Here is a 27816-nt window from a genome sequence, read left to right as displayed (position 1 = left end):
CATACAAACATATTTAAAAGCTTATTTTGGAATGACAATGATATATTTTTTTTCATTTATTTAATTTCTAAGGAACAAAGAAAATTAAAAGGAGTGGTAAAAATTCTCTTGCCCAAAAATAAATTTTTTAAAAAAAATTTATAACTTAAAATAAACTTTAAAAAGAAACATCATTAAATATTCATTAAAATTGCGATGGAAATTGAATAATTACACATGAATTAATCACTTTAAGAATTTTTTTCTTCACCAGTTGATCGAAACTAGTTAAATAATCTTAAAAACAGTAGAAGATTTTCATTTTAATTAAAATTTACTAACTAAATTTCTTCTTTAACTTCACTAAACAGCTTGAATTTGCATATTTTTTAATTAAAAAAAAACTTTTAGAATATGAAAATCATCAATGATAAAATAAATTATAAAAGAAGCAAAAATAAAATTTAAATTTAACTGTCAAATAATATTTAAAGAATATATAGAGAATACATTTATAAAGATACTAACAAAATAAAACATTTAAAACTGAAAAAAAGAAATAAATAGAATACCGTGTCAATGCTTCTATGCTTGAATTTTGTATTCAAATAGTTTTCAAAAATCCCTACATTGACTTTCTCATAGTCACCGAATGCTTGTACAGTTTGAAAGATTTCTCTGAAACTGTAATAAAAAAATAAAGCTTATTAGATCAGAAAGATTTCAATCCAACAATCATAAAAGATGATATAGAAAGATGGTTATTACGATTTATTGACTTTATAATGAAATACATCTTGCCACACTGCAAATAAGCTTTTTTGCATGTCCTTTTGTCCAATATGCATTCCTTTTATGTCAGATATTCTCAACTCTTTTTTACTCCGATGAATAAACTATAGAAAAATAATTAAAAATTATACCAAATTAAAAATAATCAGAACAATTAATTTAAAGATTTATTAATATCATTAAATAAAATATTCAACTTTTTTAATGATTAACACTTTAAATGTTGACATGAAATTCAGCACACAGTTTGAATCTGGTTTCTTTCTGGTACTGCAAACCAGTTTCTTGCTATGTTATTTGATAGGAAATATTTTGGCAGTCAGATGGTCATTAAATATTCTATGCTTTTTTTCATTAGGATCATATAACCATTTCAGAACACGGGAACAAGTGTAGAAATGCCTAAAACTTGGCATGCTACAAAACCACAGTAAAAAGCAAAATTGCTTTTTTTTAAAAAAATCTATTTTAACAGCAAAAAATTTATGATAGTTTAACTGTGCCATTTTTTAAATATTATAATAATGATATTTGGATTCATCATATTGGTTCAATGCTTAGGGAAAGGTATTTTTATAACTAAAGCTAATTTCTCTGAATCATTACTTTAATATTAAACCATTAACTCATTAACTTACTAATATTTTCCCCCAAAAATCCATTTTCCCCATAGACCATTAAATAGGGCAATTTTATCAGCTTTCTAACAGTATACAATATGTCATGCCATCTATTGACAGAAAAGAAGAAACAATAAGAGAAAGCGACAGCTGCTCAGCCCATCTCAGTACCAGCAGTGCAATAGCAGGCTTAAAAGCTGCAGCAGGTTGTATAAGCTAATGAGTTAAAAGCCCAACTTTTTTTTCTTCTTTAGAACAAAATTTATTTTATCCCTCAAAATGAAAGATAAAAAATCGGAAAAAATCTACTCCATTGATTTATAAACATCTATATTGATACAAAAACATATTTATTCAATCTGATAAATTGGACAATAACTAAAAATTATGATGAACTTTTGAACATACAGGAAAGAGATTAAAAAAAGAAGTAAAATAGGTATGTTCCAGTAATAAAAAATAAAAGAAAACATTTTAAATAACAATTGAAAATATTACTTTTGGAATAGTATGTTTAACAATATTCATATTTCAAATCAGCAACACGGGTTGAAAAGTATCAAACGTAATACAATAGAACCTTGATCAATCATTCCTCAAGTTACCATTCATTGCAAACGATAGATATGAGAAAACAATAAATGCGGGTCAAATTAAAGTATCAAAAAATGACTCGAAAATTTATGAAATGTAATTCATAAATTTACATTAAGCATAAAAAAAATGAATCAAAAAAATGCAAAATTCAATGCAAATGCATTATGCAAAATTATTAATGATGCAATTCAAAATATTGGAATCCAATCAAAATAATTCGATTCACTGAATTATTTTACATTGAAATTAATAATTTTAGAAGCCTAAGTATGCTTAGAATCCTTCAGCTCATCAAAATGTACATAAGCATTAAATTTTCAAAATTACAAATAAATACAATTACATTTTATCCAGAAAAGAAGAGCAAAAAAGAAGATTAAAAGTCATTCAAGTAGCATATACTTATATAGCTAGAAAAGATCAAAAAATAGTTTTAAAAATTTCTTCTTTACAATTGAAAACACCAAACAAAAGTGATTGTTAGGTTTTACAAATTGTCTATTATAATTCAGAGCTGATTTATAATTGACAATTGTAAAGACAAAACAAATATTCACACCAAACAATTATAAATCAGAGTTTATTTATTATTCACAATTGTTAACACCAAACAATAAAGAAAAGTTTAGATTAGCCTTTATTTTTTTATAGCTCACTGTATCATATACAGTAGTGAGCACATCAATTGAATCAAACAAATATTATTGAAAACAACAATTTATCTATTATCTAATATCTTTATCACATTTATCATATCTTACATTATTTATCTAACATCTATATTAAACCATTTTACTTTTTATTGCTATTAAATATGCCCTATTTACGTTCTAGGGACAAATTTCACTCATATGGACATAGTTTCTACCAGAATATTTCGGTTCTTTACTGCTTCTTCATTCCTACATCATACTTGAATCAATGAGAAAATGAGGATGCTTTCTATTTTTGCAATCCATGTTTATAAATTTTTTTAATGAAAAACACCAAAAACATTTTCTTTCTTCTATTCATTGAAAAATCTAAATATTTACATTTAATTCAATCAAAAAGCTCATGTAATAAATTATTAACATAATATACTACTGTATATTATATTTATATTTTACAATGTTGATCAAGTAACTATAAAAATTATCTAATTAATCTTTAAAAAAAGCGCGTACAATATGGTGTTTTATATATATATATATATATATATATATATATATATATATATATATATATATATATATATATATATATATATGAGATAAGCAGGGGTGATTGTGAGCCCAAGTCAAAATTCCGGAAAATTTCTTGAGTTTAAAAAAAAGAAGAAAAAAACAGTTTAAATTGAAAAATTAGAAAAAAATTTAAACAAGGTTTTTTTCCTTTATCTCAATATTTCTTAGTTTACTTAAAATATATTTGAAATTTTAATTAAAATTTACAAATATGTCTTTCTTTCTTGAGTTTATGATTATAACTACTTATGATTATTATTACTTATAAAAAATGAATATTAATCATGAATATAAGCTTATAAAGTATCTCTCTGGCTCTCCCTTACAAACAAATAAAATAAACTGTGTTTTTAAGTTCCACCACTGAAAATTTGATTTCTGGAAACTTCTGTGATCAATAATTTTTAGAAACGTCTGGACCTTCGATCTCCGGAAACTTCCGGATCACTGTTAGCAATTTTTCCGGAGCACAATCAGTCCTGGATGAGACAATTAAATAACCGGACTGGTCTTAAAAATTAGCTTTATTGAAAACATTTTACAAATTTCGTTAATCCCTCTCGACATACTCCCCCTTCCTATCAATAAATCGCTGCATATGACATTTCCACAGCTCAAAGCAGTGCTGCAGGTCATTTAGCGTCAACTTCTTCAGAAAGTCTGCATATTTTGCTGACACAGACTGAAAATATGTTTCATTCAATGCACTTTTCCCTTTTGGAATACAGGTAGAAGTCGCATGGTGTATGATCTAATGAGTATGGTGGATGCTCAAGCACAGTAAAGTGTTTTTTCATCAAGAACTGTTTCATAAAGAGTGCATCGTGCGTCGGGGCGTTAACTTGATGCAAAATCTGCGAGTTGTTGCTCCACAAATTTGGCCTTTTCTTCTTCATTCCTTTTCTAAATTTTCTTAGAACTTCTATGTAGGTTTACCATTTGGCTGCTGGTTAACCATTTGGCCTTGAGGTACCATACTATCAAGAGGATACTATTAACATCCAAAAAAACGAAAGACTTTACTGCGTGGGACCACATAGTGGAGAGAGAAGAATGATGATAGCCAGGTTCCAAACTTTTCATCGGGTGCACCTTAACGATGTGGCGCAAAGACTTTACCTAAGGTTGATCTCCTGATCAGGAACTGATACTCGGTGAAGACATCTAACGGGACCGCATGGCTAAGTGACTCGTTAACTTGATGCAAAATCTGCTTTTCTAAATTTTCTTAGAACTTCTATGTAGGTTTACCATTTGGCTGCTGGTTAACCATTTGGCCTTGAGGTACCATACTATCAAGAGGATACTATTAACATCCAAAAAAACGAAAGACTTTACTGCGTGGGACCACATAGTGGAGAGAGAAGAATGATGATAGCCAGGTTCCAAACTTTTCATCGGGTGCACCTTAACGATGTGGCGCAAAGACTTTACCTAAGGTTGATCTCCTGATCAGGAACTGATACTCGGTGAAGACATCTAACGGGACCGCATGGCTAAGTGACTCACAGGACGCAATATACGAATATCTTATCCTTTCTTTATTTCGTCAGCAATCAAAGTTCAAACATAATAAGAATTCATGACAAGTTCATCAATTAAAAATCCAACACATCCATGTGTTGAGTCCTCCCTGTGTGCTTCAAGGAGTAAAAATATTAATTTATGTAATCAGCATATTTGAGACATCTGCAGTTAAAATTTACGAAATAGATGATTTGTAATTTACTGAATTTATGGAGTTGAAAAAGTAAAACTATATGAATTATTACAAACTTGAAGCACACTGGGGGGGGGGAATCAAGCACGCAGCTCAAAAAAAGAAGAAGCTGCACTCTCGAGATCTACGGGGAATACTGGTCTATCTCCAAAAGATAGCGTCCCCTCCTTAGCAGTTGCGAGAATCTCTAAAGATGAGCTAGGAGTCGAGCCCTAGAGATCCTGCAACGTCAACGAAGAGGGCGCTCCTGTTGGAGACAGCCCAGTAAGTATTAGGAAAAGTAAACATTGTGGTGATCCCAAGATCACACCACAGACTTTTATTTTGAACCTGCTCATTCAAGCTTTTCTTGCCCCTGGAGATGTGGATATCTTCAAGTGCAAGGACTGTCATTTAGATTCAGGGTCAAACTAAAAAATCTACATTTCGTCACATGTGATGACTTTTTCAATATGTTCAGGTTCTTCTGCGAAGCATTTCGTAATGTCAGAGCAAATGTTTTTCCTGTTCATTTTTTGCTCACATGTCAGGTTTTTTGGTACCAGTTTTGCGAAAACCTCTGCCATATGCAAGTCTTCAGTCAAAATTTTCATTATTGTCTCTGTGTCAATGTTTGCATTCGAACACTCATATGTCGGTCTTGACATATGATTTCATCATTTTTTTTAAAATCTTTTTAACAGTTCTTCAAGTCGCAAGATAACTAGAACATTCATTATATTCAGCAAGCTTCTAACCTTCCGATTCCAAAAATCGTTTGTGCCATCTAAAGATTTGACCATGTGACATGCAATTATCTCTAAACACCTCCTCAATCATTTTAAAACATTCAGTTAAAGCTATTCCTTAATTTCACTAGGAAATTCAAATTAGTGCAGTGCTCGATTTTAAAGCTTATCATGATTGTAGCACTTTGTCTCAACAATGGCTTGCCGAAACAAGGATAAAAAAACATAATAAACTAGATAGAAGGATGGAAAACATGCCACAAGCACCAAAAGCATCAACAACTAGAGCATGCATAGTCCGGTTACTTAACTGCCACACCTCGTACGTGAGTGAGAGAATAGAGTGGAAGGATAGACTTTTTTTAATTTCCCCACCAAACTTATAAAGTTAATTTATTACTGTTGTGTTAATTTATTACAGTTGTGTTAAGCCTCATTTAACAAAATTGAAAAAAAAGTGTAAATATTAATTAAAACTTGTATTCACAGTTATAATTCTTAAATAAGTTACCCTAAAGCATATGAATATTATTATTAACAGCTTAAAGAACATATTTAGGAACAAAAGACTGAAATTTTATGAATAAACATTCCAGAAAATTGACTTTAAAGTTATTATATCATATAAGATGTGATGGTCAGTAAAGGGTCAAACATAATATAGTTCTCTATGCTTAAATGAGTACATCAAACAAATGAGTTACAATTATATAAAAAAAAATGTACAAGGTTAACTCACAATGAAATACACTCAAAAATGCAAATATGTAAACAAAATGTCTGAATTGAAAAATGCATTTGATGAATTAAAAACGCAAATAATAGAAAAAATTATTTTTATTTTAAATTAATAGCAATGAAATATACTAAAAAATACCTAAAATTGACAGTATAATAGTTATAAACAAACAAAATGTTTAATGATAAAAAATATAAAAAAAAATTACCTGAAGTGTTGACAAACATGAACGAATGTCATTGCATGTCTTTTCACACAATAATGTTAAAGCAGCTACATCAGCATCAAATCCCTCTTTTGAAGCAACCTTTTTAAAGGACAAATTTTAGATGATTCAATTTTTAACATTTTATACATACTTTCTTTTGACAAAAATGTATAATTACTTCATGCAGGCGAGATGTTAAACGTGCAGGAAGAGTGGGAGGAAAATTCAACACAAGAGCAAGTTGTCTAAGAGGCTTTAGAGCTGAACTATATCTGAATTCAAAATTAAAAAAGTTTAAATAACTTCTAATAAAAAAAAACTGAAATAAAACTATAAATAATATATATAGTAGTTATAATTAACTTTTCGCTTACGGCTGCTACAACTGATGCTCCAGATTAGCAGGTGCTATCAGGCGCCATAGACAAAAGGTTAAAGTCAGACAGTGATCACCAACATACTGTAACTCTAACTTAAGAACTCTTCTTATCAGTTTTCTGGAGCACTATTGCTTAAAATATTTAAAGTAGGGGTGGGGTTTAAGGGCATGGTTTAATAAGTGTCAGTAAGGGATGCATGAAAAACTTCCCTTCTTTGAATATGCTTTATATTGCTTCCATAGCAACAGAGAACCCCAAACTGTATGATAGGAGTTTTTTAGGAGTTAGACAGACATTAGATATCTTTCTAGTTAACTTTATGTTGGTCTAAATAGGGTCTAAACCTACAGTCAATAGTCTAGTTTGGTCAAGTAAATTTTCATACATGTTATATGGTAAAAGAAATCTGCAGTAAAAAATAATTCACATTTCTAACACTTGATGGCACTTTCAGGGTTCATCTCAGAAAAATTTTCGATTGGTTTCAATTTTCATATGAAATTTCAGCTGCATTGTGCAACTTTCCTTTGGAATTGTAGTATTTAACTGCTTTATACATGATTTTTGATTTCTCTTATAGTATGGTTTGAATAAATGACTTTACTAAGAAATAAACTAAAGTTCACAAAAAGCAGATAAAATGAATGCATAGATTTTGTTATACAGAAATAATATTCATTTATGGTAATACATTTTTGGCTTTAAATTTATTTTCAAAACAGCTAAAAATATTAATTTCTTCCTTATACACAATCCAAAAAAATTAAAGGAAAACAGAGTTATAATTTCTGTACTTACTGATCATTACAAATACAGATGATAGGTCGCATTAGAAGAGGAATATCTCCTTTCTTACGTTTACCTTTAGGTACACCAGTAGATTTTATAAAAGAAAGAAGAACATTGATAGATGCCTGTAAACCACAAATTAAATAACACTGTTATAGTATAACACTAAAACTAACCAGAAGAAAAACTAAATATAAAAAGGTTAAGTGTATTTAAAGAAAACTGCATTATGTTGCATTATGTTTTAATTTTCACCAAAAAAAATTATATTACACAAAAGTGAGAAATTTAGTGTTAAAATTTACTCCAATGACAATCAGTAATCATTAATCCACAAAGAGACTTGACATGTTTTATTTCAATCAAATGTAAAATCTTCCATTGATATAGACAATATATTTTTTTCTAAGATAATTGTTTTAAAAATTGCAATTAAAAGCTATAGTTACTAATCACATAAAAGTCAGACATAATAAGCCTGTTATTTTTTTAAGACTGTCCCCACAAAAAATGGCTTTCATTTCAAGTTAACTTCTGTCAATTGTCTATTTTTAGCCTTGCCCCTCCCCCCCCCCCCACCTATGTTAATGAAAATGGTCTCACTGTTGTAAGAAAATAAAAAGTGCTAGTAATCTTTTTTTGTAATACTTAAAAACCCACTCCTGTGCTACATTGTTTGTAATCATAAAATAATGAAAAAATAGAAAATTATTTACTGTTCTGATTGATTTTCATGGGGTGAAAAAATTCTTTAATTGACTATTTTTTTAAAGACATTATTTTTAAATATTTAATAAATTTTTCATCATAGAACACTATAATGAAAAGGCAAAGATGCAATTTTATTAGTTTATACAAAAATATAGTTTTTTTTTATTTAATATTTCAAACTGATTAAAAACAGTATTTTAAAAAAAATCAAAGCAATCAATCTATTTTTGCAAAGAAACTATTAAGAAAGCTTAAAAAAGAAACTAATTATAATGTAGGTAACATTTAACATATCAGCCATAGACTATTAAAGGAACTGAGATCTTTGATATTCTTTTTTTTTTATTTAAATAAAAAAAATTACAATTTTATAAAAATAAAATTTATTAATAAACTCAAGAATATTAATAAAACCATACTACTGCTTTACATAAACTTACTAAACCACTGACCTAGCATAAAAAAGGATATATCTAGTATATCAAATTTAAACTATGCTTTTAGAATTTAAAATAAAAAAGTAAATAAAAAATTGACATTACTTTTTTGGGGTGGATAAGGACCTAGTTCTACTTTTAACTCTAATTGAAAAATACCTCAATTTAACGATAACAAACAATCATCTAATGACAATGATAACAAATATTTCAATATAACGATGCATCAGGCACAAAGCAATTTAATAAAGAACTAAACAATGTTATTCTTAAACAAGCATGGACAAGGAAAAAATTACAGAAAATATTAACTATGCTTTCAAAATTTAAAACCTGGATCATGAACTAGAATGCCTTGTCAAAGAAAGTTCAAATTCATGTCAATTTACAAATGATAAATTTAAAGGTATTAAACAAAATTAATGGCTTACAGCAGGTGCACCATCAATTTCGTCAAGAATCAGACAGTTGGGTCGATGGTCTTGGTCTAGCACTGCTTTCATTTGAGTCGAATTTTCAAGCGCATTTTTAAAAGTTTCTGGATTACGATCATCACTGCAAAAATAAAAATAATAAAAAAAACATCAGGGCAAAGTAAACTTTGAAAAAATTAAAAAGGTCTAACAGTTGTTATCCTAACCTGGCATTTATTTCAACAATATTATAGCCAGCTTGTCTAGCTATTACAGTTGCAAGTGTAGTTTTTCCTAATCCAGGAGCACCACAAAGGAATGCAACCTAAATAGTGAAGATATATGCTTTTAATTAATTTACAACAAATAAAATGTAACTCATGAAAAGAAGAATATGTACCTTATGATATGGTCGACCATGTTCATCTAAATCCTAAAAAGATAAATAAAGAAAAATAAAATAATTTAGATTTTAAAAATTTTTTTAAAAAATAATAACTGAGGTCATGAGAGGTGGCTGTAACCTCAAAAAACTATTCAATATTCATCACATATTGCTTGGGCATTTGGCCTAATTGTAAAAATTGATTTTATTTTATTTAGAAAATACAAATAAAATTATGAACTATGTGTCTTACTTTGTTTAAACTTCTAATTGATTTGAAGTAATTTAATTGTAAAGCTCATAGGATTGGGAACCAATAAACAGCAGAGAACATAAGCTTTTAATATAATTTAAATAAAAAAAAATTGAGGTATTAATTCAAACCAAGGAGAAAAGAATGAGAGATAGATAGGAACTTCATCAGAATTTTCGGAGGTTAGTTAGCGACAGCCAGCAGGAAGAGGAGCCCTCTTGTATTTATAAAAGAAAACATTAAGAACTTTGCGCCATTAGAAATTATAAATGTGTCCATTAAAATGGTGAGAAACTCTTACAAAATCCATTCGATGCTGTCAGAAAAAAGATAAAAATTAATTCATACTGCAAATTTTCAATAGTAATTTGAAAAACAGTCGCTTTTATTTCATCTGTTTAAATGCTGGCTTTATTTTATTTATTGAATTATTATTTATAATTATGCATATTAACTGAAAAAATTAGGCATAAAGTCACATTTACTATATTCATATCTACTTAATCATTGTTCACTATTTAAATTCAACAAATAAATATATTTTAATAAGTTAGCAGACTTTTTAATTAATTTTTTAATCGTTTCTTTTTTAACAACTGAAACTATATTTTTCTTTTACAGCACGACTGTCATAATGCTATTATTTATATTCAACATTCAACAAGATGTGCCGATTTCTAAATTATTTGTTATTCGATTCATGGAATTGTGAAAAATTATCTCTTCATCTTAGCTGCAAACTAATTTCTTTCTTTCCTTAAGATTTATTTATTAATTAAATGGTTCATTAATTACTTCCATTTATTGACTAGAATAAAAATAAGCATTACAATAACAGCCTTTGGAGTGCCAGGTGGTTCATGGTGGTTAAAGCTCCATAATGTGGCAATGTGGTCAGCATTTCGTACAGACAACCTTTACTTTTCAGACAAACTGGTACTCATCTATCTGAAGCTGGGTGGGTTGCATGTCACCACTGGGGATCAAACCCAAGTTCTTCACAAGAGTTCAACGCTTTATCCATTGACAAATAGCAGCTCATTGGTAAGAATAATTAAGTATAAAGTTGCTAAATCAGTATTTGGTGGAAAAAAAATTTATATTGTGAAAATAATAGCAACAAAATATTTTTTTTATTTAGAGTACCAAATTACTAACCTACTAGTGATTTGGTTAAATTTCCAAATTTCTTTCGGCAATTTATAAGCATGTGGCACCTCTGTTTAGTTAAGTTAACTAAGGTTAATTCAATAAGGTTAATTAGGTTTTGTTATATGAATATCATAAAGTAAAATAATTTCAAAAACAAAAAAAATAATAATAATAACATGATCATGATTCAAATTATTTCTTTTAAGAACCTGCCTTCAAAAACAAAATATTATTAATTCTAATAGGGATAAGAAGAAATTTCTATTGAAAAGAAAACAGCTTCATCATCAGCCTCACAATACTGAATTAAAGCTTGGCTATAAACTAATTTTATCAGAAAAAATAAGACATTCCAACTACTTAATAATGTATGTAAAAGAAGGAAGAACAGTTCTGCGAACCATTTTGTGCTCATAAAAATTTGGAAGAGTGTTTTTCTTCTCTACACCGTTTTCTACACACGGATTAGAATTAGAAATACAGAGAAGACAGGAGCTCAGAATGCAACTTTCTGTGTATGTGGCTATCAAAGCATTAGATGAAAATGCAATTGAAAAGATTAGTCTAAGAAAGTCTTAAGTGAAATATTTTTAAAACCATTGTTATTTATTAGGAAAAGATCTTACTTTAGTCTTGTTTAACTATACACTGTATAAACTATATACACATTTATTTACTTTGCTAAATCATTGAATTTCAAACATCTTAGTGGATAGAAATGCTAAGGGAAAGTCAAATACTTTCAGAAAAGAAGAATGCTCAAGCCTAAAACACTTGATGACAATCTTAGAAAGTCTCTCATTTGCCAACATATCAAAATACCAAAAGTGTGAACAGTAATAATTCGAAGGAGTGTTAAAGATTTATAAAATTTGCCAATGGCAAGCTTAGGAACAAGGAATAAAGACAAGGTATAATCTGTATCTCTATACATACAAAAACTTCAAAGTTAATTTAATCAAAGTCATGAAAATGTTAATTAAAACCTATTTTAAACATAAACATATTTTAAACATAAACAAACTTTTTTAAACCTAGACAAAATAACAAACATCACCTCAATGAGCTCTCCAAATTTCTGAAACTTAGTAGGCTTAAACTGTTCTTTTTTGTTTTCAACTGGTTTCTTCTTCTTCTTCTTTTCCTTTCCAAATACAACTTTATCCCACAATTTTAGCCAATGTAGTAAAGTCCTGTTGATACCCTAACAAAAAATCAAATATTTGTTAGATATTAATGCTTATTAAACTGAAATTAGATTTTATATTTTGAAAATAAAAATATACGTGTATACAAAAAACTGGAACAAAGCAAAGTAGAGTTTAACAATAAAATAATAAATTTATTGCAAATTATTCTTTTTAAAAAAAGGGGGGGTAGAAATTTTGAAAGTAATCTTAAGTTATTTTAAAAGTAATTATGAGTATATTTAATAAAAAAAGCCATTAAAATTCATTTCCAAATTACACAAAAAAAAATTGCTTGCATGGAAACATAATTTTATTAGTACATCTAACTTCTGTTAAAAGGACTTTTTCAAAGGCATTATGCTTTTACCACATGTGACAGAAGCAGCCTCGAGCAGGAGCATTGGTCATTTCTCCTACTTGCTAAATATTGAGGCTTGTTTGCAAATATTAATTAAGGTAAACATTTATTGCCAATTTTATTTTCAGTGAAATATTATATATCTTTTATTATATATATCATAATATTATATAAAAAGAAGGGGGAAAAGAGATTGCTTTAATTAGGGAGTTTGGAAAACCTAAGTACTTTTGCATTTTTTGTGTTTAAATTTTAAAAGTATTGTTGCTAACTCTTAATAAAATCCAAGGCATTTATAATATTTCCCAGAAAGCAAAATTGGCCACTAATGATTTGTTTGATCTATACCAAAACCCTTTATACTTAGCAGGCAGAAACAATGATCAATAGCCCCGTCTGTTGATGTCTATTTCGCAAGTGGAAAAAGCATTATGCTTTTTTAATACTTCTCTTACAAAATTTGGATATGCTAATGCAATCCTGCAATCATAGAAACAATTTTATAGATTTTTATTTAATATGGGCATGAATTTTGATGTAACTTAATACACTTGGGATCATTTGAAAAAAAAATTTAAAAATATATATTTTTTTTTTTAATTTTTACACATAGCATAGATACAATTTTTACATGCGTTAAAAAAAGAAAAAAAAAACAATACCTCTTCACTCAAAAGATGCATGTAACAAGTAGGATGGTACTTCTCAACCCATAAAGAGCTGTCAACGTTTGTAACTTCAAGTACTGTTGATTCTGGATTAGCTTGATTTTCACTGACCTCCATCACTTCAGTACCTTGAAGTTTTAAAGATTCTTCTTCCTAAGATTTGAAATCAGAAACAGTTAAACTGAGTTTCTAATATGAGCGAAACAATTATCTATTCTTCATTCCCGTTCATTACAATTTAATTCAAATCAATTAATTGCCTATTTTTTATGAAAAAAGATGAAAATGTGAAATTATGAAAAAGAAAGAAAGGGAACAATATTATGACCTGCAGCATTAAAAAAGGAATACAGATTTAATGTAACTTTAAACAAGCACATAAATGTAAAAATAATAGATAACTATTTAGTTTCTAAAAGGAGAAATAATTCTTAAAAGAACTTAAATTTTTAAAATATAAAGAAACATAATTAATAAATGATTTTCCTTAATATTGATAACAATGCTACAAAATAAATTTCTATCGGTAAAGTGACCGTCTACTTTTTAAATACCAAACATCAGACAAAAACTATATCATTATAATTATTTAATTATTATGCTACATTAATATTTTCTGAAATGTATATCTTGGATCTGACACAGAATTGTATCAAATATGAAAGTAACCTGTTATATTTAGAGAGTTAAATTTTGAATATTTAAAATTCAGTGGGCCGCAGGTTGTGCACTCCTAATGTATATAATACTTAAGATATCAGTTTTGCACTATATCTATATTACATAAGAGGCCAGTATCCCTTTTTTTTTTATTTCATTAACCACCAAACAACTCCCATTGTTATCAAGTTACAGAAAATCCATTCTCAGGATGCTGTGCAGCAGTATTCATAGAGAAAAGCTGTGGTAAAAAGTGGTCACTAAGTTTAAAAACAAAATCCCCCTCATACTGTATTAATTTATTTTTAAAGTTATTTACCAATTTGATTTAACAAAACAAAAAACAATTTAGTCCTTATAACATTGCAGAAAACTACAAAAATACAGAAGAGGATAAAAGAAAAAAATTATATTCCTCTTAATGGTAGTAATGAATACTTAACTGATTATGTTCATTTTTTAAATATGAATTTAATTATTAAATATAATTTCAAATATTAATAATAAAATGTGTAATATTAATATTTAAATAATAATTATTTCACATATAATAAATTAGTTTTAATAAGTGACAATCACATAAAATAAACTACTAATAGAAATACATTATACTTTTAAAAAAATTTATTTCAATTTGCAAAAAGAGCAAAAGTGTGTAGTAAATTTATGCCATTGTTCATTTGAACATAATACATACCATAATAAAATATTGAGATTTCAATCTATCAATGGGCAAAGATAATAAAGAGCTTGTTCTTTGGCTGAAGCTGAAATCCTAAAAAATTTTAAAAAAATAAGTAGAGCAGAAAATGTTTGCTGAAGGAAAATGATTACAACAACACTTCTCCAGAAAAATAGAGTTCTACTGTGCTGATAAATAGATTGATAATTATAATGAAACAATAGATTAAGTACAAATAAACAAATTCAAATGTGTTTATTTCTGCTGGGTACATTGTTTCTTATATTATTTTTGGCAAAATGCTTACATTATGTTCTATTTTCTCTTCATTCACTGGAAAATAAATACGACGTCCATCTGATCGTGTAATGGGTAGTTCATCTGTTGAATAAGTATCTTTAAATGATGAAGATCTAGATTGCCTCTGTGTTATAGGGAGTTTGTCCATTGAAATAGTTTCTGTAAATAATGATGGTCTAGCCTGACTCTGTAATTTTCCTCTGAGAAAGCTTTCTACAGCATCTTCTGTAGTGGAACACCTTCTTTTTGCTGTAAAATATGACATGAAAGAAACAGTGCTATGAAATTAAAATTAAATAAATGCTGAAAAAAAATTTTACAAAAGCAAATCAAAAGAGCACAATGATTTTATATGATAAAATTAGACTTACATAAAACAAAATAGCTTAGCATTTAATATTAAAAGTGATGATTTTATTGATCACAGCAGAATTTGATTCTGATAACGAATTGATGTCAAAACTGATACTTTTCATAAAAAGTGTACATGTAATTTTACATGACATTCTATGTTTAAAAATATTTAACACATTATAACAAGTTATATTAATTGTAACTCTTAAATTTAATGTAATGAACAACTTATTAATTTGACAGTAATTCATAAAGTTTAACGCAAAAAAAATATATATGTAATAATAATAATGAAAGCTAAAGATTTTGATAGGTGCTAATTTATTTATCAAAAACTTTTTTCTGTCTAAAAATTTGTCCAAACTGTTTTGAATAACTTTTTACACCTCATTTATAATTATTTTTAAAAAATCATTGATGTCAAATTTTCCTTAACACTGATTAAACATTTCTATAAATCTATCTATATACCCATCAATACATCTTATCTTTAGAATATTTAAACCATTGATCATAATATAAACTATTAATCAACTGAATATTAACCGCACCTAAAGACATTTTTCCCCTGTTGCTTTTCTTGCATTTTAAGAAACAAATTAAGCTGTACCGAAAATTGAAAACAAATTTATTTAATACCAAATAATAAGAATATTTAACAGAAAGTAAGAGAATATTTAACAGAAGTAAAAAAAACTTGACTATATGGTAAAAAAGTTATAGCAAACCTGATTTGGGAGTAACTATATCTTCATCAGACAAACAAGATGCTTTTCTTTTTTCATTTTGAGGTAATAAGCTATCACTGTCCCCTAAATCAATTATTAATTCATCATCAGATGGTGCATCTTGTTCTGCTACTTGAGCTTGAGAACATTCAAATAACTTTCGTTTGACAGGCAAATTCACTAAAAATATAATAAAATTTAATATTTTCACACAGAAAAAAACATTATTAACCTATATATAATCTAAATGTTTATCGCATATTCCATAGATTAAAATCTTAATACAGATAGAAATTATCCAGTCATGAAGTTAAAGAAACCTTCAGAAAAATTTTGTGGTGACCTGCACACTCATTTAGTTATCTTTCCTGTTTTTCACATAATAGTTTTTTTTTTTAAATAAAATTAATAAATTCAATGACATAAAAAATTTATATAAGAAATAAGCATCATTTATAAAATTATTTGTTATTTCAATAATGTTTTATATAAATATGCTATAAAAATAATTAAATAATTTTGACTCATGATAAAGCTTTAATCCCAAAAATACTTTCAAACATATGTTTTTTTTTAACAAAATTTATTGCTAAAATTAAAATGCATTATAATGCAAAAAACAGAATGTCAAAAACAAATTTTGCTTTGTATCTCACATACCTTAAATCGTTTCAAATTTTGGATGTTAAGAATGAACCTTAACAAAAATTCTTCAAACAACAGTAACAACTAACATAGAAAAATCCATCATAATTGTAACTGTTACATTAGAAAGAAAAAAGAATTCATAGACAATTTTAAAAGCTATAATAAAAAAAAATTCTTTTTTTAAAAAAAGTTCTGAAGTTAATCATCAAATATTTTTTTCTTCTTATTTTAATAACATACTTTGTTATCAATTGATGCTGCGGTTTAGTGATTAAGTGGAGTTTGAGAAATTTCTTTAATTAAAGGACTTAAAAAATATAACGATAAGCCACATTTTCAAATTTTACAGCAGTTGTCTTGATAAAAATCACAATGATTTCCATATAGGTAAAAAAATGCTTTTGTCTAATGAGCTGTTACTTAAGAGAATTTATGGAAGTGTAAGTACCTCTCAGGAACCAATACTGAGTAAGAGTTTGATGAAAAAATTTCACCTTTGAAAAAAAATTAGACTTATTACAACATTTCTTCAATTGCTCATTACAATCAAACATAATTAAATCTAAATGATAGATAAAACTCCCATAAGAAAATTTTCCACAATGCTTTATACATTAAAAAAAATATTCACGTTAAATATCCATATGGGTATAAACATAATATCCACACAAAAAAATATACAAAAAAAGCTTTATCCTCAGTTATTTAAATAAATTACAAAACATTTTTTTTTTTTTTTTGAAATTAGGGTGAGATCAGATTTTATCAGAGAGCGATTTTATCCAGTAAAATTTTATGTCTCCGTAAAACAATAAAAAGAACAAAAGCTTTTGTAACATAAATGAACTGAAAAATATAGTAATAAAAACAAGTAACAGAAATGTTTTATGAAAATTAAGTACAAGAAGCTTATAAAAAGAGATTAATTTTACATTTTGAAGGCAATTATTGGTGTTGAAATTTATCATTAACTGTTTAAAAATGATACTATACTAGCTTTTAACCACTTTTTTTAATTGCAGTAATTATTCAATGCTTAAAGACTGACTCTGTGGAAGATGAATTTAAAATATTATGAGTTAGTAACTTACTAAGAAATTCTAATGGAAAAAGGTTCTTAGGAAAAGTTTGGCCTACTATGGGCAGTTTAGTCAAATTAAAATTTAATTCTTTATCTCAAAAGAGACTTATATTACACAGTTCTAAAATTTAAAATTAGGTGGAAAAAAAATAAAAGAAAAAAAATTTATCAAGATAAATAACTTAAAAGGTGATAGGCAAAAAGAAGTTAAAATATTTCAATGAAAATATACATATATAATTTTAAAAATAAATGTAACCTTTACATATAATAAAATAAAGAATCTGAGTAAGATCTTAAAATATATTTATAACAGATATAATGAACATGCTTATAACAGATACAATAAAGGTTTTAAATTCCACACATTCGCGGAATAACATTTAAAACTGTGATTTTATAAATAAAATATAACAGTTTTTAAACACCTCTATTACCTTTATTGGAAGTATCACTTAATGTTTCGGAAAGGCTTCTTTTAGAACTCTTTACATTAAGGTCAGAGAATAAATCTTGTGAATTTTCTTTTTCTTCATCACCCAAAGATGCCAAATTATCTAGTTTAAAAAAGGGAAAAATTAATGAAAACAAATAAATAACTTAAAATTAAATATTTCAGATATAAATAAATATTTCAGATAAGAAAGGTATTTTGTTAGTCTATCAATACTCATATTAAAAAAATAGGTCATAATATTTTTTTAAATAAATATTTATAAAATGGTAAATAAATATTTGCAACTAAATCAAATACTTCTGATACAAAATCTTGCTAAAGTAAACAATCATTATGAAACCACATGTGCATTCTATGTTATAGATTGAGATTATGCATATACAAAAATAAAAAATCTGTTATAAAATTTCAAATTATCCTTCTTAGAGCAATAACCTACAATTAATAAAGCATTAACCAAACCACAATCATTACTGATATTAAAAAACTGCTTATTTAGTAAAAAGTGCAAAAAAAAGCAATAAAACTGACTGAGGATTTGTTTTATTCATGTATAATGTATAAAGTTATAATGTATAAACAATAAATACTTGAATTTCCAGTAGCTTTTCCTGAAACATCACTCTTGTGATCTCCAGAGACAATATCGTTTGTTGGTGAATCACTTTCATTTCTCAAACTTAATATAATAAACTACAATCATTACAAGAAACTGTTTATTTATTTATTAGAGTTCAAAAACAAAACAATAAAACTGACTGAATCTTCTTCTTTTCTTTACTTTTTAATCTTTAAAAAAGTTATAATGTATAATGAGTAAATAAATTAATTTCCCCTAGCTTTTTCTGATACATCACTTTCATGATCTGTACAGACAACATGGTTTTGTTTGTAAATCACTTTCATTTCTCAAACTTAATACAATAATAAACTACAGTCATTACTGGGTTAAGAAACTGTTTATTAGTTTATGAAAGAGGGCAAAAAAAAAAAAAAACTAACTCAAGATTTTTTTTTTTTTTTTTTTTGTAAATACATTTACATGTAAAATAAAGCTATAATGTATAAAGAGTAAATACTTGTATTTCCTCTAGCTTCTTCTGATAAATCACTCTTTTGATCTGCAGGCACAACATGTTTAGTTTCAGAATCACTTTCATTCCTCAAACTCTTCTTGACTGGAGGCTTTATGTAACTTTCAAACGCTATAAAAAAATTTACTTTAAGCAAACATCAACAATTCTTAAACTAAATTCTTCAACATACTTAGACTACATATTAAAAAAATCACAATTTATTAGTTAAACAATTATTTCAAGCCTTTTAGCTAACATTAATTAACAAACAATTAATATTTTAAAATATTGGAAGTACATACTTGTGCAAATAAATAATAACTTTCAAAATAGAACAACTAAAGAAAAAAGTTTTCTTAATCCTATCCAAAATATTTTTAAACAAAACTTTTAATGTGAAGATTACTGTAGAAGTACTTGTACCAAAATAATCACCAATTCAGATTTACTTATTGTCAATAACAAGGGAGAAACTAAAAGTAGCATCTCAATGATGGAAACTCACACAATAAAATTCCCTGCAAATCACATATTTTTCTTTATTTAATTTATGTTATGCAACAGGTCAAATTTAGTTGGCACAGGCAGGAACTAAAATGATAATATCTCCCCTTTAACATACATAAAACACAAAATCTGATATTTTTGAGTTTCTATAGAATATTTTAGAGACAAACATAAAACACTAGAGAAACAGAACTTTTTTTTCACAAAATTAATAATAAACACAACTTATGCGTGATTAATATTATATAAGTACTGAAATAGTATACAAAACAGACTTTTTTTTTTATAATAATAATCTTTAAATTTTAATTAATGTGTCTTAAAATTAATTATGAGATTCAGCCGGTTCTTCGCATATCTATTTTTCAAGTGTAAATATTTTTATTAAACTTAAAAATATTTTAATCTTAGAAAAAGTTTTGGAAAAATTATTCACTATTTACAGTCATATCGTTTAAATTCAACATTCGTTTTATTTTAATTTATCCTGCATACTACACTATAATTATCAAACTTAAAGATACTAAAGTTAACTTAATTATTGACTTCAATAAGGTGAATTTTATTTCTAATTCAGATCTTACGGTGCACGTCTTCAATTTCATTCAGCACATCTAATTCATCTTCATGCTGAAGTTCATAAAGCTCCTCTTCAGTTAAAAAATCCATTCAGAAAAAGAGGGAATACTTGAGAAGTTATCTAAATTTTATATTTTTAAAGAAATTCTTTCTTAAACTTAGAAAAAATAACTAAGTCCTTCCATCATGAAAAGAAACTCTTTTAGATTTCGATTTCTTGTTAGTAAACAAATAAATTTCCCTCCAGAAAGAATACACGGTTACAAAGAATTAAATACAGAAAACACATTGTAATTAAATGTTTACTTATAAATTTTACGCATGCAGGAATTTTCGTGGTTATTTTATTTTTAATACTGAAAATTTTAAAAAAGTTTTTTATTGAAAAATCTTATGTTCCTTTTCTTGTTAATAGTTTAATGTTAAAAACTTCCACTTTCATTTTAATCCTTTTTGTCGTCTGCTAGTCTCAAAACTGTCATCAGAGCGCGATGATTTGATTCTCGGTATCAGTCTTATGTTTTACACTATTTTAATTAAATAGCATGTTATTTAAAATAATACACACTCATGATCAACTTTTTAAAATTACGATTAAAATTTAAATATTTATTCTCTCTAAATTTAATTGAAAAATAATGTTCCTGAATTTATTAATTTTTAGTCACATATTTTTAGTTTTCTCTGTTTCTCTCTGTTTAGGTAAGTTTTCAGAATTTTTTTTAGTTTTTTTAAAAGAAAAGGATTTAAAATTTTCAAGTTTAATAGCCAAGTTTGTTTTCATTCATTTTAAGATATATCTACATTCGTTATTCTGAAAATGAAACTAAACAGTTAAAATTTTCCTATGGAATTTATACATTTTTAGTTACAAGAGTAAGAATCTATTCAAATCTCGAAAATATTTTAAGAAGTATTTTTATTATTACAATTTGTTATGTTATGAGTCTTATTGGAAGTTTAAAACAAGAACAAATGTTTGCATTTTTTCATTTCGATCTAATACTTGAAATCTTATTTTTACTTTACATTTATTTATTTTTTATTCATTTATGAATTCATTTTCAGAATTGTTTTTGATTTCTGATTCTATCGTTGTAATATTTCGAGGGAAATTTTTTTTATATTAGAATATGAGTTATTAATTGATTAATGGTTTAACCAATGACTTTATTTTTAAATTAAAACTTAGCTTGAGTTGAAAATGTTACAAGAATATAAAAAAGGACGTTATTAATCTGAAATGAAAATAATAACAATTATAATTTTTAAATAGTAACAGTAATAATATTTAAATAATGATGATATATTTTAATAATTACATATAATTATAATATTAAGGATATATTATTATTATTATATAATAACATTAAAAAAAGCTTTTTAAATTTTAGTTTTATATTTTAAAAATTAATATTTCACTATTTTTAAAATAATGATGTAAGCAATAATTTCTTAAAAAGAAATTTCAGTAATTATTATTTTTTATTATTTAATTAAGATTCATAAAAATCTTTAATTACAAATTTTAAGAAGATAATTCTACAAGGTAAAAAAAACACAAAAAGACATTAAATGTTTGAATACAATTAATTCTTTCACTATACGTGAAGCATATGCTTAAATTTACACATACTAATTTTTATTTCATCTAAACAACTTTTCGATACTTTTCTGTTTTTCTTATTAATGCGTATTTTAACTATATAACTATATCTAAAAAGAAATAGTTAATTAATTGCGTTTAAGAGAAACAATGTAAAAGATTGAAACTGTAAGTGAAAAAAAAACTTCTCTTTCTTTCCCTAAACCCATTGAGAAGGAAAAAAAATCCCTAAAATGAATGGTGGAAATTATTTTTAATAACAAATTTACAGTAACCTTTAGATTTTTCTAGGCAAGAAAAATTAGTCCATTATCAGTTTTTGTAAGTGATACTTTATTTGACTTAACTAATTAAAAAATAAAATGTTTATTAAATTTCACATGATCATCTTTTACTGATTAAGTTAAACTTATTTTTCGACGCTTTTCTCTTTTTTTTTCATTGCTACATTTTTTATTTTTGTGACAAAATTATTAATATTCAATAATCATTTATTAAATATTTAAAACCATACTTTTACAGGGTCTTACCGTAGGTATGTATATTATACTCATAACCATATTCATCTACCTTGTACTTAAAAAAAAAGAAATTTTTTTTCATTAAAATAAATAATAAAACCTGCCATTTCAATACAAATAATTAGTTTTTAGTAAAAAATACTAAATAAAATGTTTATTAACTTCCTATTATCCTTTTTTAGGTAACTAAGTCAATTTTGGTCTCTATTTTTTCTCAAGCCATAATTTTTTTTTTTCAGTACAGAAATCAGAAATTATTTATTAAATCCTTTATCTATAGTTATATTTAAACCTGCTCATTTCATACTTGCCTAATTTGTATAAATATGTTTATCAAATATTTATAATTCTAACAACTACAATTTATTTTAATTTTAGGTTCTTGCTATCATGAAAACAAATTGCAACAGGTGAGAACAAATGAATCTCTAATATTTTTATTTGTTCATTTTTAAAAATAGTATTTTTTCCTTCTGGTCTTTAGTTGTTCTTCTAAATATACACAATTCATCATGAAAAATATATTTATTAACTTTATAGTGTGTTTTATTTACTTTTACTTTAATGTACTTGTTTTAAACCACATTTTAAAATTTTGCAAAATAAATTCTGTGAAGAGCTTTTTAAGGGCGATGATGAAAAATCCTTTTATCGTGTAAATATTTAACGTACAAATGTACACACGCTCTCAAAATAAAAACAAGAAAATTTATTAAGTAAATGCTATATATGTAATAAAAAGTTATCGAAATTAGAAACATAAAGTAACAAAGTTGTGGAAACTAGAAGAAACATGAAGTCAAATAAATAAATGCGATTTAGAAAGAAGAAGAAAAATGCCATGTTAAGTTTGAAAAAAATTCTACTATATTCTCACGGGATTACTTTCATTTCTTGGATTTTTCCGCTCATGATTACGATTTTAGCTCTATATTCTCAATATAATAATATCATAGTATGTGAAATAAAATAATAATAATAAATAAATAAAATAAGGTTTGTTAACTTGAAAATTCTCTAGTGATTCTTTTAAGTGAGCAATTTCAAATAATTGATAAATCAACAACCAAATTATGGAATTTTAATACATCTAACTAATCATCTGACCTGAATCCGATTGTTCATATCATTTTTTAAAGCCAATTATTCTTTAACATTATTATTATTATTATCATTTTAAACTCCTTTTATAGCCTGCAGTATGATAATTCAAAGCATATTAAAATTGTTTTGAAGAATAATTTTTGATAATTCAGATTGAATTTTCATGTAAGTATTAGGGGCTAATCTCCATGTTCACTACCGCTTATCAACCCCGATGATTGCTTCGCAATAATTGTTTTTTGGCGTCAATAGTTTTTTTTTTTTTTTTTTTCCTTAAAATCTATGTTTTAAAGAGAATTTTGTTGGCTAAAGTTTGTGCACCCACTTCCTACGTCCAAACATTTCTTTAAGGATTCTATTAAAACCTACTATAGTGAGCATTAATAATTTTGTTAATAATTCCTTTTTAAATATCGTTTAAAAGTTAAGGTATCTACTAAATACTATAAGAATAATACGATACGAATTGTATTAATATACAGGCTGATATAATAAATAAGATTTATGCATGAAACTGAAAGTTGAGTTTTTAATCATTTAGCGAATCTCTTTAAATGTAGTTTATAATAGTTCATTAGTATAATTTGCACCAAAAAATAATAATTCTGAAACAGTTAATGATTCTTTTATAATAATGTTAATAATTCTTTTTATATAACGTTAATAATTCCTTTTTAAACATCATTTAAAAGTAAAGGTATCTACTAAATTCTATAAGAATAATACGATACGTATTGTATTAATATACAGGCTGATATATTAAATAAAATTTATGCATGAAACTGATAGTTAAGTTCTTAATCATTTAACGAATATCTTTCTATAATCGTTTATTAGTATAATTTGCACCAAAAAATAATAATTGTGGAACAGTTAATAATTTTAGAGACCTATTTAAATAAGTTTGTCGTAATATGTGGCGTAATAAGTTAATATCATAGAAATACGTTATAATAAGGAAACAACTCTTTTAGTTTTTTAAAATAAAGAAAATTAAAATTAGTATATTTTTCCGGTTAATGAAAATTGCACCGATAACCAAACGAAACTGTGTTAGAACATTATGTTTTTAAGTTATATTGAGAAATGAAGTTAAACTAGATATTATCGTACTCCTTAAAATTGATAGCTCGATATTAAATTCTATTTGAGCGGAAACATAATTGTTCAGTATAACACGTTTTTATAGTTGAAACAAATTTTCATCATAAATTGATTCGACTTTTAATCGATTTTCTGGAAGTCTGCAAACGGCTATAAAAACTATGGAAAAAACTTGAGTCAGAAAGTCTTTGCAATTTTTTCTAATAAGAATTTATCTTATGTTAAAAGTTCTGTTCCATTTTTGCAACACATACACATTATTATATCTTTAATGATAATTATTAAATTGAACAATGTTTCCGTTCATATTCATTCACAGTATCGTGTAATCCAGTTTAGGAAGCATTACATATTAAATATTAAAGTTGCAATTAATAAACGACATTATGGTTCAACCCTCTCCAAAACTTCTGACAGTGTAGGTTTATATAGGGCAAAATTAGCTGTCGCCACCGGTCGAAGGGCGGCTAAATATAACCATTCGATGCAGTTGCCGTGCGATAGCCTCTTTCTTAATCCAAAATGCACCCGGGGTTAATTTTATAATTATTTTTTAATGAAAATGGAATTATGATAAATATTTTATAATATTCTGTTTCTTAAAATGTTTCTTCACTTTTGAAATGAACTGTTCTAGTGCTCACCATAATTGAGAAATATTTCAATAAATATGATGCACATTATTGTCAGCAGTTTTTTTAATGGTTTATTTAAGTTTTTAAGAAAGCGGCTCACTGTTTAAATTGTCACAAGAGGTCACTGAAAAGTCGCAAAATTTCCTAATTTCGCCCTATAAGTGTATAGGTATAATAATATGAGTTGAACTAAACTTTTAGTTAGTCTTAGTGAATTTATCTGCTAAAAACCGTATTGCCAGGAAGAAGAAAAAAATTAAAAACTTAATTCTCCTATCGAGATTTTTGGTACAAGTCTTGTAAATGCGTTATAACAAACTTCCCACTATGATACACACAGTCGCTAAAAAAGGCGCCCTAAGACGCGATTAACTGCAATCTAATATCCCTGATAAATTTTTTTCCCTCTTATAACTCCTCTCGGGTCAAAGATCAGCTTCTTTCGTAAAAATATCACTGAGAAAGTACTAACTCAAAGGAAACGACATTCGCTATCTATGATGTAAAAGAAAAAAATAATAAATAAATAAAATTATAACATCAGTATTAAGTTTCCTATCAAAAATTTGAATTCCACTGCAACTAATGCAAAATCTACTTTTTTTTTCTTCTTTTAAATGAATTGAGCGTCGAAATTGTTATAACTTGCTGAAATACGGTTTACTTACATTATTCCTCTAAGTGTTGAATGAATGCATATTACATTCTTTGTAATTGGTGTTAACATTCAGTTACAGTAGTTCTTTTTAACGAAACACTTGTTCCAAATACCATTGAATTTGATATATACTCATTATTTATTTGAAACGAACAAAACATCATTCATCATTATAACTTAATTAATTTTTTTTAATTTGATACCGTAAATTTATTTATTAAGCTTCGCTAAATTTAGTTTGAGACACATAACATACTAATTACATAATTATTTTGTTTCTGCATATAACCGCAAGTTAATAGTATCAAGAAGGCATTTCTCTCTTTCATATGAGTAGGAAAATATACAATCTTATTATTTTGAAAGTATTTTATGTTTTTATATTTATCACTACGTTTAATTAAAAAAAAATATTTTAGAATGTAACTTATTAATATATAATTAAAATTTTCAGAAATCATTACGTGTTTCAATAAATATTTTTCCGAAATTTTGAATCCGAAAACTAACTTTTTGAGAAATTATTTTATGCTATAACATATTCATTTGTAATTAAAATGATCAGAAAAAATACATTTATATTCTTATAGTTTTGATCAACAGCAAAAAAAAATAATAAATAAATAAAGCCTGAAAACAAACTTGATCATTCGCTAGTGTATCTTATAAATCATAAGAATGATTAATTACTAGATGACCTAAAATTTTATTTGATATTTTCTGTAACTCAAAACCAAATTAAGCCAAATAAAGTGTCAATTTTAATTTTTAAATATATTTAAATGATGTACTCGTTGATATTAAGAAAATTAAAGCAAATTATCTTTCCAATATTTTTTTTAACATTCACTGGATAAAAAATTATGCAAAATATTAATTGCAATACTGTGATATAAAAATCATTGTAAATGAAAAGCATATATGAGTATTTCAAGCGAATATTGCAAATATTGTTTAAGAACATATAGAAAATTGTTCATTTTTAATGAAGTTTTGTATTTTATAGGAAAAATTCGGTATTGTTCTTTTCCTTATACTCAAACTAATTTTTTTTCATTTAATCTAAACTATCAAGGGAGTCAGGGAGATTTAAGTCTCGATTTGTTAGACATCAACGGCATGATTATCGATATAAATCTAGGAAAGCTTTCTCCACGCCAGGAATAGAACCCGTGCCCTATACATAAAATTGACTTCTCAGTGCCCTGACCATTACGCTATAGCAGCATTTTCATCCATTAAAATATCAAATCAACGTCCTTCTTTCATTCATAACTTGCTTGTAAAACAGTTCTAAAATTGCGCCAAGTGAAGTAGTTATTTTAATCTAAGAGCGCATTTTGAAAAACTTTCTTTCATTTTTTTAAATATCATACTCTTTTTTTAATTGTCATCTATAGAGGGACGGAATAGCCTGGTTGGTAGGGCTCTGGGCCCATGTCCAAGAGGTCGTGGGTTCGACCCCCGCCTGCCCTTAGTGTAGTAAATGGTGACTGATACACGTTTAATCTATCGCCTCACAAAGTCCTCCATGTTCCCATAACCAATCATACCTCTGAGGGTACTGATCCAGGAGTTTCCTTGTCTCCTGGATTGGTTTAAAGCTACAAGGCTTCGGAGTTGAACATTAGTAGTCGTAAACCCAAAATTGGGTCAGCTGTTCAACAACGGATATAAAATATAATATTGTCATCTGCAATATTTTTCTGAATCGAATATAGTGCCTACATCAAAAATGAATCGAAGGACGAAAACAATATAATATATAGAA

General features: G+C 26.4%; 2 protein-coding genes across 2 annotated transcripts in view; one reads left to right on the top strand and one right to left on the bottom strand.

Moving 5' to 3' along the window:
* The window catches only part of cutlet (chromosome transmission fidelity protein 18 homolog), a 29570-nt gene extending 8889 nt beyond the window's left edge, over positions 1-20681 (bottom strand). The window contains exons 1-16 of the mRNA XM_043040405.3: positions 20423-20681; positions 19335-19460; positions 18236-18355; positions 16070-16249; positions 14995-15236; positions 14703-14780; positions 13340-13498; positions 12187-12333; positions 9740-9772; positions 9567-9664; positions 9358-9481; positions 7788-7903; positions 6788-6881; positions 6610-6708; positions 748-875; positions 552-663 (exon numbers count right to left, since the gene is read on the bottom strand). Of these exons, the coding sequence (XP_042896339.2) occupies positions 552-663; positions 748-875; positions 6610-6708; positions 6788-6881; positions 7788-7903; positions 9358-9481; positions 9567-9664; positions 9740-9772; positions 12187-12333; positions 13340-13498; positions 14703-14780; positions 14995-15236; positions 16070-16249; positions 18236-18355; positions 19335-19460; positions 20423-20507 (1941 nt within the window). The 5' untranslated portion in view covers positions 20508-20681. The remainder of the gene's footprint in view (positions 1-551; positions 664-747; positions 876-6609; positions 6709-6787; positions 6882-7787; positions 7904-9357; positions 9482-9566; positions 9665-9739; positions 9773-12186; positions 12334-13339; positions 13499-14702; positions 14781-14994; positions 15237-16069; positions 16250-18235; positions 18356-19334; positions 19461-20422) is intronic.
* Positions 20682-20866: 185 nt separating this feature from the next.
* Positions 20867-27816, top strand: part of LOC107444379 (extracellular matrix organizing protein FRAS1) — a 97385-nt gene continuing 90435 nt past the window's right edge. Inside the window, exons 1-2 of the mRNA XM_087151848.1 lie at positions 20867-21119; positions 22923-22954. Coding sequence (XP_087007974.1) covers positions 21056-21119; positions 22923-22954 — 96 coding nt within the window. The 5' untranslated portion in view covers positions 20867-21055. The remainder of the gene's footprint in view (positions 21120-22922; positions 22955-27816) is intronic.

The sequence above is a fragment of the Parasteatoda tepidariorum genome, chromosome 9 (assembly GCF_982258835.1).
Source record: "Parasteatoda tepidariorum strain Cologne lab strain chromosome 9, Ptep-v5.0, whole genome shotgun sequence".
Lineage (NCBI taxonomy): Eukaryota > Metazoa > Arthropoda > Arachnida > Araneae > Theridiidae > Parasteatoda > Parasteatoda tepidariorum.
This window is presented reverse-complemented; position numbering and strand designations above follow the sequence as displayed.